Source organism: Fundulus heteroclitus, chromosome 5 (assembly GCF_011125445.2).
Source record: "Fundulus heteroclitus isolate FHET01 chromosome 5, MU-UCD_Fhet_4.1, whole genome shotgun sequence".
In the NCBI taxonomy this organism is placed as follows: domain Eukaryota; kingdom Metazoa; phylum Chordata; class Actinopteri; order Cyprinodontiformes; family Fundulidae; genus Fundulus; species Fundulus heteroclitus.
Genome location: NC_046365.1, coordinates 19080103 through 19094315, shown reverse-complemented (window position 1 = coordinate 19094315; position 14213 = coordinate 19080103). Strand labels below are relative to the sequence as shown.

Genomic DNA, 14213 nt, shown 5'->3' with positions numbered 1-14213 from the left:
GACTGTAACCCCAATGATGATCTTTCAGATGTTCTGAAGTAGAACTTAGGCAGCCGTCCGACTCTGGCAGTACATATAACTCTGCACAGAAATAAATGCTGTGACATTTGAGAAGCTTATCAAAAAGATGCAGCAGACCTTTTTATGTACCTGGTACCTTATGTGAATAGTACCTTATCTCACTGATCTTACTCTTAATATAGCCTCTAGTCAAAGCTTCTCTCTTGCTCAAACCTGATAATTGACATCTTAATTCCACATTAAAGCAAAAAGTTGGACGCCTTTATTCTAACCACTCTAAAATAACATTTTGCAGAACATCTTACTTTTAAGTTTATCAAGCTTTGTGCTGCCAACACAGTGAACACTGTGTGTGCCTCACAAAAATGATTATTGCGATACATTGCCGGTGTAAAGAAGCCAACAATGAACCTGGAGTTGAATGGAGGTTTTTTTGCAAAGTGTAAAAACTGAGAGTTGCTCGTTGGATTAGAATTATAACCAATGTAAAGACAGTAAAACAAGCAAATGCAACAAACCTTGTTCAACCAAACAGAATAAAACACCAGCTGTTTGTTTCTGTTTTTTCTCCTGGTTCTTTGTATTCAACTTATTATACTATATTTGTCTGCAAAGTTTTGGAAAACTTTGAAAAACATCACCATGAAGTTATTTATTTGCTGAACCAAGTACTGTAAGGCCACCCTATTTTCCCCATCAGACCATTAATTATTGACAGCAGCTTTAAAATAGCTGCAACGAAATAAGAGACAGGTCATTAATGAAATTCCTGTATCATTCCACTGTATTATCTGCAGGTAAATATAGCATTGAACTGCTATTTCTTCTGCCTGTGTAGGAATTAGACCGGAGTTAATACAAGTCTTAAAAGCTAATGGTACCAGTACTTTATACCAAGTCTTTTGGCCATTAGACTCTTTGGTGGAATCAGTTTCCAGCGGGACTCATACTTACTGTAGCAACTTCTAAATAAAACTTTTAATGATTACTTTTTTAATTTTAGTGTACTTGTCTAGTGCATGTTGCAAATCCATGCAACTACAAAATTTAAGCCTAAAATGCCACTTAAAAGTAATATACATGGAAAAAATGTTGAAGCTTGATTGTTAACTTGGTACTGACTGACTTCAAGGTTTGAAAAAGGTTTGGTTTCAAAAAAGGAAAAAGCAAAAACTGTCTCATCTCAAGCTTCTCTTAATTTTTGGACACATATATGTTGGATGGTCTTGAATATTCGCTTTAAGACAAGATTTTGGTTCTTTCATACAGTTTAAAATGTGCTAATTGCTAATTAGCACACAGAGTGTCAAAAGCACAGTGAAATAAAGACATGGCATACGGTAATCCATAAGATCACAGTAAGATTATGGAAGGCAAAGCAGTCATGAGATTTGGGCTAGAATGAATGAATCCCAACACGTTCCCCGATTCTTATTGTTCAGATTCACTCTGAAACAAGAGCACACCAGATCTTAAAAGTCTAAAACGCATGACGACTGTGCTCCCGGTGAGAAACTTTTCCCCACAATGACAAATGCTCTCGTAGTTTCTGCCACGTCACGCGGTGCGTATTTTACTACAGCTCTACCATGTGTGGAGCTAACACTCATCTATCACTGGAGGGTCTCATTATACGACGTGGTAGCTGCTGACACGCAGCAGGGCGGCAGCCCTGGAAACAGCAGTGTGAGCAGGCTTTTACCTTGACATAACCCTCACAGCCACACTCCCAGCTTGGAAAACACGTCAGAGTCTCACTGCTCAGCCTGCCTTCCTCTCTTAGTTAGAAACCAGAAAGTCCCCAAGGAAGTGCTCATGAACCACATCTGACATGGCCAAATTTATTTAGTCAGGGACTGGACTCGGAGGTGCTTGAGTGTGCGTTTCTTTCAAAGTCACGCACACACACAGATACACGTGTCAGGATGCTACAGGAATGGTGATAACGTGCAGTAGTAGCGTGGGTCACATGTAGTTGGAGTTGTGTGTCGGGGCTGTTTAGCATTCAGTGGGTGTGGAAGGCTTTGCAGCAGAAAGATGCTTAATAAGCACACATGGGCAGCCATCATTAAAAGCCACACGCATGCAGCTCTCTCCCCCTGTTGTTTATTTACTCTAACATATTTGTGATGTATGATTTTAATACATTCATTTGGACATGCACTTTATTTTACACTGCATATTTAATGCAGCCTTAATGAAAAACTTATTCTGTTCACTTAAAGCCGGGCACCTATTCTGTGGGGTCTCTTTTGTTATGCAAGACTTAATCAAATTATTTCCCACCCCCTGTTGTCCCCCTGCTCAGCCGATGTGATTAGATGTAATTACAGGAAGTGATATGGATACCTTGAGTCATTTTCCTTATAACCGAGCGTCACTAACAGTGATACAGCAGAGTTAGGTGTAAAACTTAAGGGGGAGAACAGTGTAGTCTCTTCTATGATTTTGTGCTTTTACGACAGTAAAACAGTATGCACCGCTTGGGATGTAAATAAAAAGAGAAAATAACCCAAAATATAGAAATTCTGTAAATGCATATTTTAACTAAAGACCTGAAATGAATTAAAAAAAACTTAAAGGGAGACATATGCTGCATAATCCACTTTTTCAGCCATTAAATACATTTTGTTTTGTACTTTGAATGCAAAAAGTTTTGATGTGGTCAGTTTGGGGCATACGTTTCCAGCGGTTAAGTTTTCTCCATTCTCTATTAACAATTATATCAGAGTATTTGCTGCAGAGCTGCTAAACAAGGACATGAAAGTCCAGCTAACCATTTTTGTGGATTTGCCATTTGCATTTCTTGGAGCAATTTTGTTTTCCAAGATGAAGGATGCCGAAGCTACAAGTTAAAGATTCCTTATTTTATTCTAGCTTAATATATTTTGTCTCATTGCTGCTTGTTTTAAATATACTTAGAAAAAATAACTCCAAAGATTTATATCTCTACTCGCCGATGCTAACAAAAAGAGTTCATACACATATTTAATGTCCTACATATAGGTATTTAGATGAACAAAAATATCTATTGCTATTAGAGTCAAGTCCAAAATCAATCATTCCCCAGGTAATTTAGGTAATCTTTTAATCTGACCAACAAGTTTCTTCTTACTGGATTCAAGGATTGGATTTTGGAGCGGCTCAGCCGGAAGCCCAACTAGACTCTGATAAAGAATCTGTGGAGGGATTTTTAGAGATTAGGGTGATGGAAAGGAGGCCTTCCAACCTCAAAGATTTGGAGCAAAGATAAATCAAAATATCTTTGCTGACCAGCAATTATAAAACTGGTTTAATTGCTTTAATACCTAGATTTGTTCTATTCATCATTGAAAAGAATATTTTTTAACATGCCGTTTTTTAAATAAATTGTAAAGAAAAAAAAAATATAGAAAATTCTATTGATCCTCCTTTTAACGTTATCACAGATTTTGAGATGCCTCCTTCACTTCCTATCAGAACAAAGCTTTTAAATCTTCATGTGGTTAATTTTGCCTTTAACTGTAAATGCATACAAAAATACTCTAGACGTAGCTCGTGGAATCACAGTTCGTGGCAATATCTTCCCGCATAGAGGAGTCTAGAAATATTTTCATCCTCTGTTTGTTTTGCTGTTTTGTATTTACTCACCAAATATGTATCTGACTCAGAGATCTTTAGATTTTGCTGTGTGGAGTAGTTCATGTTCAGCATGGCTTCAAAACAACTCCAAATAATGGCCCCTCCACCGCTGTGCTCTACGGGTGTTATTGCTGTTTGCCCTGATGTGCTTTTTTTTTTTTTTTGCCAAACTTGGTGCCGTTCCATTTGAACAAGCACATTTGTTTCTAGTATTGTTGAGCCTGAACTTGAAGAGACCGTCCTCTGACAGCTCCTTGCTGGAGCCATTGACAGGGTTGCAGGGAGTCTAATAAATTGCCGTTTTTGGATGGCGTTCTCCCAGTTTAAGGGCTAGCGTTAGGGTTCCAGAGTGACGGGCAACATTAAATGCTTCTTTTGCAGCAACGTATTCATTGGAGGATGCTTTTCCCTGGTTTTCCTTTTTGTTTATCATTTTTGTGACATTTTAATGGATAAGTATTATTTGGTGTTTTTTCAGCCGACGTTTCAAGGAAGTGGGGGGAAAGCATAAAGTAACATGAAAATATCCAGGGTTCATAAATAGGTCACTTTGGGGAATGAGTAATAAAGAAAACTATTTTCTCTACATTTAAGACTTGACACTCAACAATAAGTAATGACAATCTCATTTAGTCATATTACAAAGAAGATCTTCAAGTAGTTTACACCCTGGCGAGAAAAAGATCAACTAATAATAGATTACGTATCTTTTTCTAAATCGCACATTTTGTGTGAATTGGCTTTTCTCGTGTCTCATGGATAGAAAACAACAAATTTAAGGTCTCTATTGGGTTACTCTGTCAAAGATGCCTCATTGGTGAACTAATTATCCTTTAGAAGACTTGTTGCTCTCCTTGTAAAGCCAGAAAACACAGAAGCGTGATTTATTATTGTTTGGCACTGATTTCTTCTTGTAAAGAAAAAAAATAAACGTGAAATTTGATCCAAGCTTTTTGCAGAAAGCGACAGGACTGAAGCGCATCCATGTGTCCTCCAACGGTTATTCTGTATTCAAATGGAGGAGTAATGTCTGTGTTTGTTGCCTTGCGTCATCTCAGATCCCAGAGGAGCATGACCTGGAGAGTCAGGTGAGGATGGAGCGGCAGTGGAGGTTCCTGAGAAACGCCCGCGTCCGAAGACAGAGCCGGGTCATCACGCAAAAAGGTCAGCATCGCTTACAAATCACACGTGCAAAAATTTACACATTTGTAAACACTTACAGAAAATTTGTATTTACACTGTTTGCATATGTATTGGACTTTTTGACCACATCATAATTTTTATGCATACGTTTCCAACTTCAAGCTGTATAAACTTGAGTGTTTTTTTTTTTTCATTTAAGCATATCAGGTGTGTAATGAAGGAGGGGTGTAGTCTAAGGAGAGCAACACCGTGTATCGAGGTGTGCATGAACATATGGTCAAGTAAAAGAGAGATTTAACTCTGAAACATCAGAAAATGAATAAGGTCTCTTAGTGATGTGGCGCTCCTGAAATAGCCAAAATATTTGGGTTTGACCAACAGAATCGTCAACAACGTAGCAAGAAAGGTGTTAGGGGAAATAATAGATGCAAACTAACCACCAAAAGCAGAGAAAATAGAACTAGCAGGTACCAGGAGGCCGTTCTCCACTGCTGTCATATTTCAGAAAGGCTACTTTGACCTCTTCACAGGAATAGTAAATATTTTCATATTTTCACTCCTGGTTTAAAAATTACTCCAAACATTAAGTTTCAAACAGTGTAACGGCAAGATGATTTAACTGAAAACCAGCCATACTTTGAATGTGACTAAATGTTTTTTTATCTAAACTGTCAGGCAGGGTGCAAAACCAGACTATAAATAAATAATAATTTCGTATTTATGGACTGTAGTCCCACCAAAAAGACAGATTTCAATGCTAATGATGTGTTTTATTCTTTTGGGGATTTTCTTCCCCAGCAAAGTGTTTTATAGGTATTGTTACTGACTGTAATGATGCCAAACTCCCTCTAGGCATCACTGTGTGTTTGTAACCTAAGAGTTTTACTTGCACCGACACAGAATAAGAGATGTCTGAGTTGATGCTGGTTATTAAACATTTATAGTTGAGTGTTTGCGGCGAGTCTACAAGTCTTTGTCTCACGTCCGGCTGTACATAGATCCCAAATATCAGAGATCTTCTCAGTTTTTTCCTAGGCTTACTTGAGCAATACTTTATTACATACAAGTCAGCTTTTTAATGTCATGGCACTTAGAAAACAAGTAATTTGAGGTGGGCAATAGAGACTACAATCCTAAGAAGCTCGTTTTTAAACGTAGGATACAGGGTTTTTACAAACCTGTGTTTTTTTGTTTTGGTTTTTTTGGGGGGGGGGGTTTTGTTTTTTTTACTATTTTTCCCCCAGCAACACAAGCTGGTCTGATGTATATAGACAAAGTGCATTTGAACGAAACAGAAAACACACCAGCCACACTGCAAATATCTTGTCATGAACTTCATCAGTGATTTTCTTAGCTTCAACCCCCTCCAACCCCCCCACCCCCAAAATAAAAGCAGCAGAAGATTCTAAAACATAGCCGATAATTCACACCAGTGAGAGGATAGATGGAAATCAGTTTGCATCTGGAGACATCCTGCTCCGTGAGGCACAGGACTCCTCTCTCTCTCTCACACACACACACACACACATACACATACACTCATTACAGAGCCTGGAGTGCCAACGTATTCACAGAATCCTCCTGTGAAGTTAGAGGGCTCTCAAACAGAATAAGTAAGAAACCCAACGTCACTGGCAGCCCTCTCTAACACACACACACACACACACACACAAACACACAGGCAGTCACGAGGCGTTTGACGTCAGAGCTGAGTTCTGCTCACGTAGATCTCTCCATATCTTTTAAGCGCCCGCTCAATCATCGCGTTCCCCTCCCAGGTTTTTTTTTTTTTTTTTTTTTTAAAGAAGTGGAAGGGTTGCCCTCATTCAGTCGGCGCCCTCCTGAGAGAGACGAGACGGGAGGAGGAGGAGGAGGAGCAACGCCGAGGTGGAGGAAGGCTGAGGGCAGGGCAGCTGAGGAGAAAGCTTGAAACTGATTCAGTTTTTTTATTCACCTTTTTCCGTGTCTAGATGCTCGCCGCTATATAACAATGTTTTAGTGATGGGGAAGTTGCCCACTTTTTCGGGTGAAAATTTAACTTATTCGCTTTTATTCCCATGTTGTGCTCTTCAAGCTTAATTTAAGACGCTGGTGACGTCATAAAACTGCAGTTTTCAGGTCTATGTTCTTGTTCTCTTACTGTAATTAAAAGATGACACTTTTTCTCCCTCCTATAAAAATAATTGTGTTATTGTTTGAAACAATGCCAACACAAAAATAATTACCATTACTGACATTACAGCAAATAAAACCCTCTTATAATCGCTGACCAGGTTTTTGCATGTTTCCACTGGCATTTGTCTTATTTGTCTGTGGCGGTGAGTTCCAAGTCTTTTGAGTTTGGGGCACCTTCTTGTCGTCGCCTTAATCTTTAGCTTCTTTCACATATTCTCTGTCACATTTCTGTAACATTATCCTTTGCAAATTTATTTTCATGGTTAATATTTACATTGCTGTTATGCACCATGACCAGGAAGTGTTTTGCAACGTGTTCTTGTGCGGGTCCAGGGTCAGGAAAAGGGTAGCTATCATCTCTGTGGACCCCGCACATCCTGGACACGGACTGTTCAGACTTGCTCGTTTACAGAGCCGGTCACCACAGAGCCAGCTTCCTCCCTCAGGCTGTCTCTTTGATGAACGGTGACAGTCATGGAGCCCAGACTGATACCAGGCATATTTAGACCAATCCAACCAGGCTTTCCTCTTTTGTGAAACATTTGTATATAAATATTTACAAAAAATATTTCCATTTCACTTTTTTGAATATTTATATTTAAAATGTCTTCACTGAGAGTGAAAGGGTAACCAAAGTTATTTATGTGTGCACAAATTTAGCGATTCAAGCTGATTCCGATTCTGAGCCCAGACCTTCTGACTGGAGAGTAGATTTTTTTATTTTTTTTTTTTTTTTTAGCATTGCACACTGGCCACTCCGACATATTTAAATGTTCCTCTCCTACTAAAAGTTTATCATGCTGTGTGAAAAACTTAAAAATGTTGCTTAAGTTTTTTTTGTTAGGTGAAGCATGGAAAGTAAAAATTATCTTGATGCAACTTCGTACCAAACGCGTATTTAAAATACTGGACACATAAATTACTAGGTCCTATTAAAATAGTAAATTTCTTCAAAAATAAGTTGAGCCACAGTAAAGGCTCCTGCATATTGATTGGTGCTACTTGGCCACTTTATTAGGTATACCAGTTTAGTTGCTTGTTGCGGAAGTTCAAACTAAGTTTCAAAAGACACAGGGTTGAACTGAATGTTAATGTATTGTTGTTGATTTCTGCCAGACGGGCTGGTCTGAGTACTTCAGAAACTGCTTGTCCGCTGGGATTTTCACGCTACCCTTTCCATCGATTCTACATAAATAGGTCCAGAAAGGAGAAAGAAACGCTTCAATGTCCCGTTGTGTGGAAGAAAAAAAACGCTTTGTTAAAGTCAGAGTTCAGAGGAGAAGGGTAGACCTGTTAGAAATAATAGAAACTAACCTTAAATAACCCCTCTTAACAACCAAGGTACGGTGACTATATGACCCCTGAAGGCACCACATGTTATACCTTAAAGCAGATGGACTACACTAGCAGAAGGCGCCACCAGGTGCTGTTTCTGTCAACTCAGAACAGGAAACTGATGCTAAAATTCACTCAGGCTCACCAAAATCGCACAGTACCAGACAGGAAACCGTCGCCCGGTCTGATAACTCTTGATTGCAGCTGTCAGATTCAGATGCTACGGTCAAAACCTGGTGTAAACAACAAGAACACATGGATCCGTCCTGCCTTGAGCCAACGGTTCAGGCTGCTGGTTGTGTTATGCTCTGACAGATTTTTTTCTGAACTCACTTTACCTCTTAGTTCCAGCTGGGCATCATTTAAACACCACAGTGCGCCCACCTTCTGATGGCTACTTCCTGTAGGGTGATGCACCATGACGCAAAGCTCAAATCAAAAGGTTTTCTTGAACATAAGTCGACTGTACTCCTGTGGTCTCCACAGGCACCACATCTCAGTCCAACAGAGGGTCTTTGGGATGTGATAGCACCGGGTATCGGTGTCAGATATGTTGGCAGCAGACAGACATGCAGCCACTGTGTGATTCTCTTTTGACAGTATGGCTCTGAATCTCTGGGGAAAATGTTGACACCTTGTTGAGTCTATGCTGTGTGGAGTTAAGGTAGTTCTGAAGTCATAAGGAGGTCCAACCCAGCAGAAGCAAAGTGTACCTCATAGAGGAGTCAGTGAGTGTAAATAGAAACGTTGTTATTGTCGTACACGCTTTGTCACGATATAAAAGATGCTAGAATGAACATTACTATATGTTTGGAGTAATGGGCCTTGGAGAACCGGAGAACTTGTGGTTTAAGAACCTCTTCTTGTCTGTGTAACAAGCTCCAAACAAACTAAATGAATAATAAATGTACATTTCTGCAGTTCTTTGCAACTCTTTCCGCATTCCTGAATACATAAACATTAAGAAAGTTGTCTTACATATTAATTTATCTTACATATTAATTACTTGGCTGCATGATTTCCCCCTTTGTCAACAATGTAATAAAAATGCTGTAGCTTTTGGTTATTATTGTATATAATGTGTGTTTCTATTTGCCTACAGCTTTGCCGCTGATGCACTAAGGGACAAATAAAAGGAGTGTTCCAGACCAGTTTATTACTCCTGATTGGCTGATTGCTTTCAGCATCAGCCAGTCAGACAGAACGAGGCTGCAGCTTGTAACCTGACAACAGCCAGCTGCATGTTTCGCTCCGCCTAGCTCCACTCACATACATCTGGGACACCGCTCATTCAAATTGATTTCCCCAACCAAATTTATGGTCTGGCCAATCAGGACGCAGGGCGGGTGTTTCATGGATGTGACGTAGTGGAGAAGCCACCGTGAGATTCCAACAACAATGGCGGCTCGCATCGAGGAAGCAAGCGTTAGCATTGATGCTGCTATTTCTTCCGTGTTGTCCAATCTATCTGATATTGTTTCATTAAAAGAACATCAGAGAACGGCTCTGAAAGCTTTTGTTGGTGGAAACCATGTTTTCGCCGTTCTCCCGACCGGATTCGGCGCCCCGGAGCGGTTAGCGGTTAGCGCGAACCATATAAGGAGGCCTTTAGTCCTCGACGCGGTCGGCCCGGGATCGACTCCGACCCGCGGCGCTTTGCCGCCTGTCTTCCCCCCTCTTCCTGTCAGCTCACTGTCAATAAAATGCATGCCACTAGAGCCACAAACATAAAAAAAAATATTTTTTTTTCCTGCGTCGGTCTCATCAGCGTCACGGGTTAGCTTCGGTGTGAGTGGTTGAAATAGCACGTCGATAAAGATGACGGACAAGTGGCTTATCCAATCATATGCAAGGAGTTTTGATAAGACCCAGCCTTCAGTAAAGGCAATTCCTATGGCAGTTTCCCAGATGTATGTGAGTGGAGCTAGGCGGAGCGAAACATGCAGCTGGCTGTTGTCAGGTTAGCAGCTTGTGGAGCATTATCACCAATTGTTCATCATAAATGATTTTACTTTTTGTAATGCAGCAGTATTGCAGTGACAGCTTCCTGGACTCACTTTTCATTTATCTAACTGGTCTCAGAACTTTAGAAACAATTAAATTGCTCAATATATTAAAATCTGAGACAGGAGGCGTTGGCTACAGGAAATAAACATGCAACCATCTGAGTTTAGACACATTTTTACACAAATTGTCCTTTTTAATGTTTTTCTTACAGGCATTTCCCGTCTAGACGACCAAATATTCATCAACCGTAACCCCGGAGTACCATCCGTTGTGAAGTTTCACCCCTTCAACACCTGCATCGCTGTGGCCGACAAGGACAGCATCTGGTCAGAGACGGAGGAATACAGCACTCAGCACTCAGCAAAGCATTCTAGGATTGTCTGAAGGAATATTGTTGTGGAGCTAGCTCTGTTTCCTGTATAATTATCCTGACCTGGGAGCCTGGTTATGTTTGTCTCCACCAGTTTCTGGGACTGGGAGAAGGGCGAGAGGCTGGACTACTTCTACAACGGGAACCCTCGCTACACGCGGATCACAGCCATGGAGTACCTGAACGGACACGACTGTTCGTTGCTGCTCACTGCGACAGGTTGGAAGCACTAACTCACATCGAGATCATACTAATATTCCACATTAGCGGTCTGAACTGGATTTTTCTTTCTGTAGAAAACAACTCTACATTAAAACTCATTTATTCTGTTTGTTCCTCACGGCATACTTTTAAACTAAGAATAAACGTTGCCTTTAATTGCACACTTCACACTGATGAAATGCTCAGGAATTAATTTGTTTTAAATTCAGTCTCATCAAAAAGTAATGTGCGCTTATTGAGCTTTTCGCCATCAGTCATGCACTGAAGGATACCATTTCTTATACAGATACCACTTTAAACAAGTAAAGCAATGAGCATAAATCAGGTGGGAACTTTTATGGCTTGTAATAACCTGCTGGTAGGAGCGAGTGGACATGTTTTATGCTTAACTCTTAGCTACGTTTTAGCTGCAGAGTTTTTTTTTTAAGGCAAGGCTCCAGTCTTCTTTTTCCTCTCTTAGGTGCTCAGCCTTTTAAGATGTCACTCTGTATAACTTCTCAGTTGATGTTTTCAGATTCTGAGTTTAAAGGCGTTTAGAAGAGTTTGGGGGAAAAAAAGGACTCCTTAGAAAATAATAACCCAAATAAAGCATAGAACCATCAGAACGGGTGAAAAAAGAAAAAAAATCTGGCATTAAATGTCGGGGTGCTGCTTGCTATTAAAAGCCAGCCTGAATAAATGAGTTTTAATGTTTGATTTAACAAGTCTGGGATCAGTGGTGGAGCAGGGAGCCGGTTCCAGAGCCTGGGTGCTACCGCTGACAAAGCCTGGTTATTCTCTCCTGCCCCAGTGTTTGGATATCAAATAAAAACGGATTTAAAGACCTCATAGAGCTGCCAGGCACACAGGGCTGCATCAAATCATATTAATGGGAAGTTCAGTGAAAGGAAAAACTCACATAATTCTGAATCTGTTTATTATAGAGAATAGTTCACACCCAATTAAAGTAAAAATGTAATTAGCCCCCAGAGACACTGAGCTCTATGCTGAAATCAAATTAACTAAAATATACATGCTAATCTCCTGTTTTGCCTTATTTTTATTTTACAATATGTTTTCCTTCCACTCAACTTTCCAGTACGATGCATGCATATAGTAATGGAAGCCAACTTCTTTAGCAATACTATTTTGTGGCTTACCCTCAAAGTCAATAACTTTAATCAAAAATGACTTTTTATTGGTTTGCATAGTGTAGTAATTTTCCTACTAGCTAAATTTTCATTTTCATCGTTCATAATCATCAAAATTAACGTGATTAAACATTATATATTTCCCTGTGTTTCATCAACTTACATAATATGAACTTCATTTTTCCAATTGAATTACTGAGATAAATCCTCCTTTTGATTAGGTATATTTTCATTTATTGAGGTGAACCCGTAGAGCTGTGTCTGGTCTTTGAACTCTCATTCCTCTGCCTCCTCCCTTTGCTCAGACGACGGAGCTTTGCGTGTCTGGAAGAACTTTGCCGACCAGAAGAACCCAGAGATGGTAACGGCCTGGCAGGGCCTCTCAGACATGCTGCCAACCACCAGAGGTCAGCCCTCCTCCAGCACCCACAGTAAAGATCAACACTTTTTATTACTACGTGTCCCCCGCCCATACCCCACAGTGTCGGTGGACACTCATCCATCCCCACCCCGATGTCCGACCTGTCCCAGTCATGCTTCCACACCTCTCCATCCACAGCAAGTATGAAAGAAAGGCTGCTGCATTGATTCAAACAAGCTTAAACGTTGAATCTATGCAGTTCTAGGAGCCTGTGCGCACTTCATTTCCTTCCCTTCATAACATCCCATATGGTCCCTTTAAAGGCAGAGTGAGGAGCCTTTTTAGTCTGTGGTTCCAAATAGCAACTAAAACTGCAAATGCTCCAGACTAAAGCACAAAAGTCAATAATAGTATATTTCTTTTATTCAGATCACAACAAATATTAATGCTTGCAAACATGACAAGAAAATCATCAACGTCAAAGAGTATTTGTTTGAACAGATGTACGAATAATTACTGGGATCAAGGATTGAGGCCATTTAATAGAAAACAAATTAATCGGCTCAAAACCAAAATAAAACTCATAGTAAGGACAAAACCTCAAATGTTATCTTTCGAATTTGTTAAGCTTTGCCATTTCTAATCACATTTTAACATGAAATTACTCAGAAAAGTGGATTCACAAAATTTAATAAAGAGATATTAACAGATCATATCAAGTAAATTTGTGTGCCATAAGAAAAAAAAATCTAAACCTATCCACTAAAGCTCCAGTAAACACTTTCTCATACATATCTTAACGGCTTAATGTATATTTATTTATCCTGTAAGGGGTGGTAAATGGTCCTTATTATAGCCAAGACTATCCCAACGGTGTCCATCACACCAGAAAGTTGACAATAGTGAGGTCACAGAGACCAGGTCGGTAAACTTTTAGTTGATACTCCGGATGTGTCTCCTACTTTATAACTCCTGGAACACGGAGTAAGAAGAGAGTTCAATTTCCATCCAGCATTTGTATATTTAGTCTGTTCCTGTCATTATTAGTAGTTTGTGATTTTCTTTTTGTCAGAGTATAATTGAACTCTGTTAGGTAAACAAATACAATGTGAGCTCTGATGTCAGCCCCTGTCAGAGACACCATCCATCATGTTTCTGTCACATTTAACCTGCTGGGTGGCCTACATTTAGCTTTACCTGACTGCAGAATTATGCATTCAGCAGGTATGTAATTTCCCCCCCCGTCTTCCCTTCCAGGGTTGTTTATCTTCCATCAGAAAAACCGATCACGTAAGACTCAAACTGTTGACAGTCCGTGGATTTGCTGTCACGTTTAGCCTCTTAGCTGACACACTTCCATAATTCCTGAGGCTGAGTTTATTCACAACTATGTGAACCAGGGCAGGCAGCAGCGCTACACTTATGTCAGAAACATCCCTCCGTCTTCAGTGTTGCACCGCAGCGCACACAGACACATACACAGTACACACTGCCATGCTTCACTCCCAGCTGCTCCGCATTTTTCTGCCTCCAGCACTTCTACATTTCTGGGTCAGAACTGTTTCGGGGGGGAAACGGGAGAGCTGCAAGTATGTGTACACATCTTAAATCTGTAGAGACATTGCTGTATTTAATAACCCCACTTTTGTACTTTTAAAACGCAAGAGCAAACATATGCTTTATTCTTTAAGAAACACACCAAATACACTGAATTATTTTTTTTAAAACATAAGGCTGAGACTTTAACCTGTTACTTTCAATTAATTACAAAATAATATAGATGTAGTCAGAAATGACCTGCCAGGACCATCCTTTTTGGTTAAGCTGC

The 14213-nt window shown here is 40.0% G+C and overlaps 1 protein-coding gene across 1 annotated transcript in view; it reads left to right on the top strand.

Moving 5' to 3' along the window:
* rptor (regulatory associated protein of MTOR, complex 1) overlaps positions 1–14213 on the top strand; it is a gene marked incomplete in the record, with an annotated part of 186644 nt that overhangs the window by 146415 nt on the left and 26016 nt on the right. The window contains 4 exon segments of the mRNA XM_036137100.1: positions 4701–4806; positions 10514–10628; positions 10767–10891; positions 12330–12431. Of these exon segments, the coding sequence (XP_035992993.1) occupies positions 4701–4806; positions 10514–10628; positions 10767–10891; positions 12330–12431 (448 nt within the window).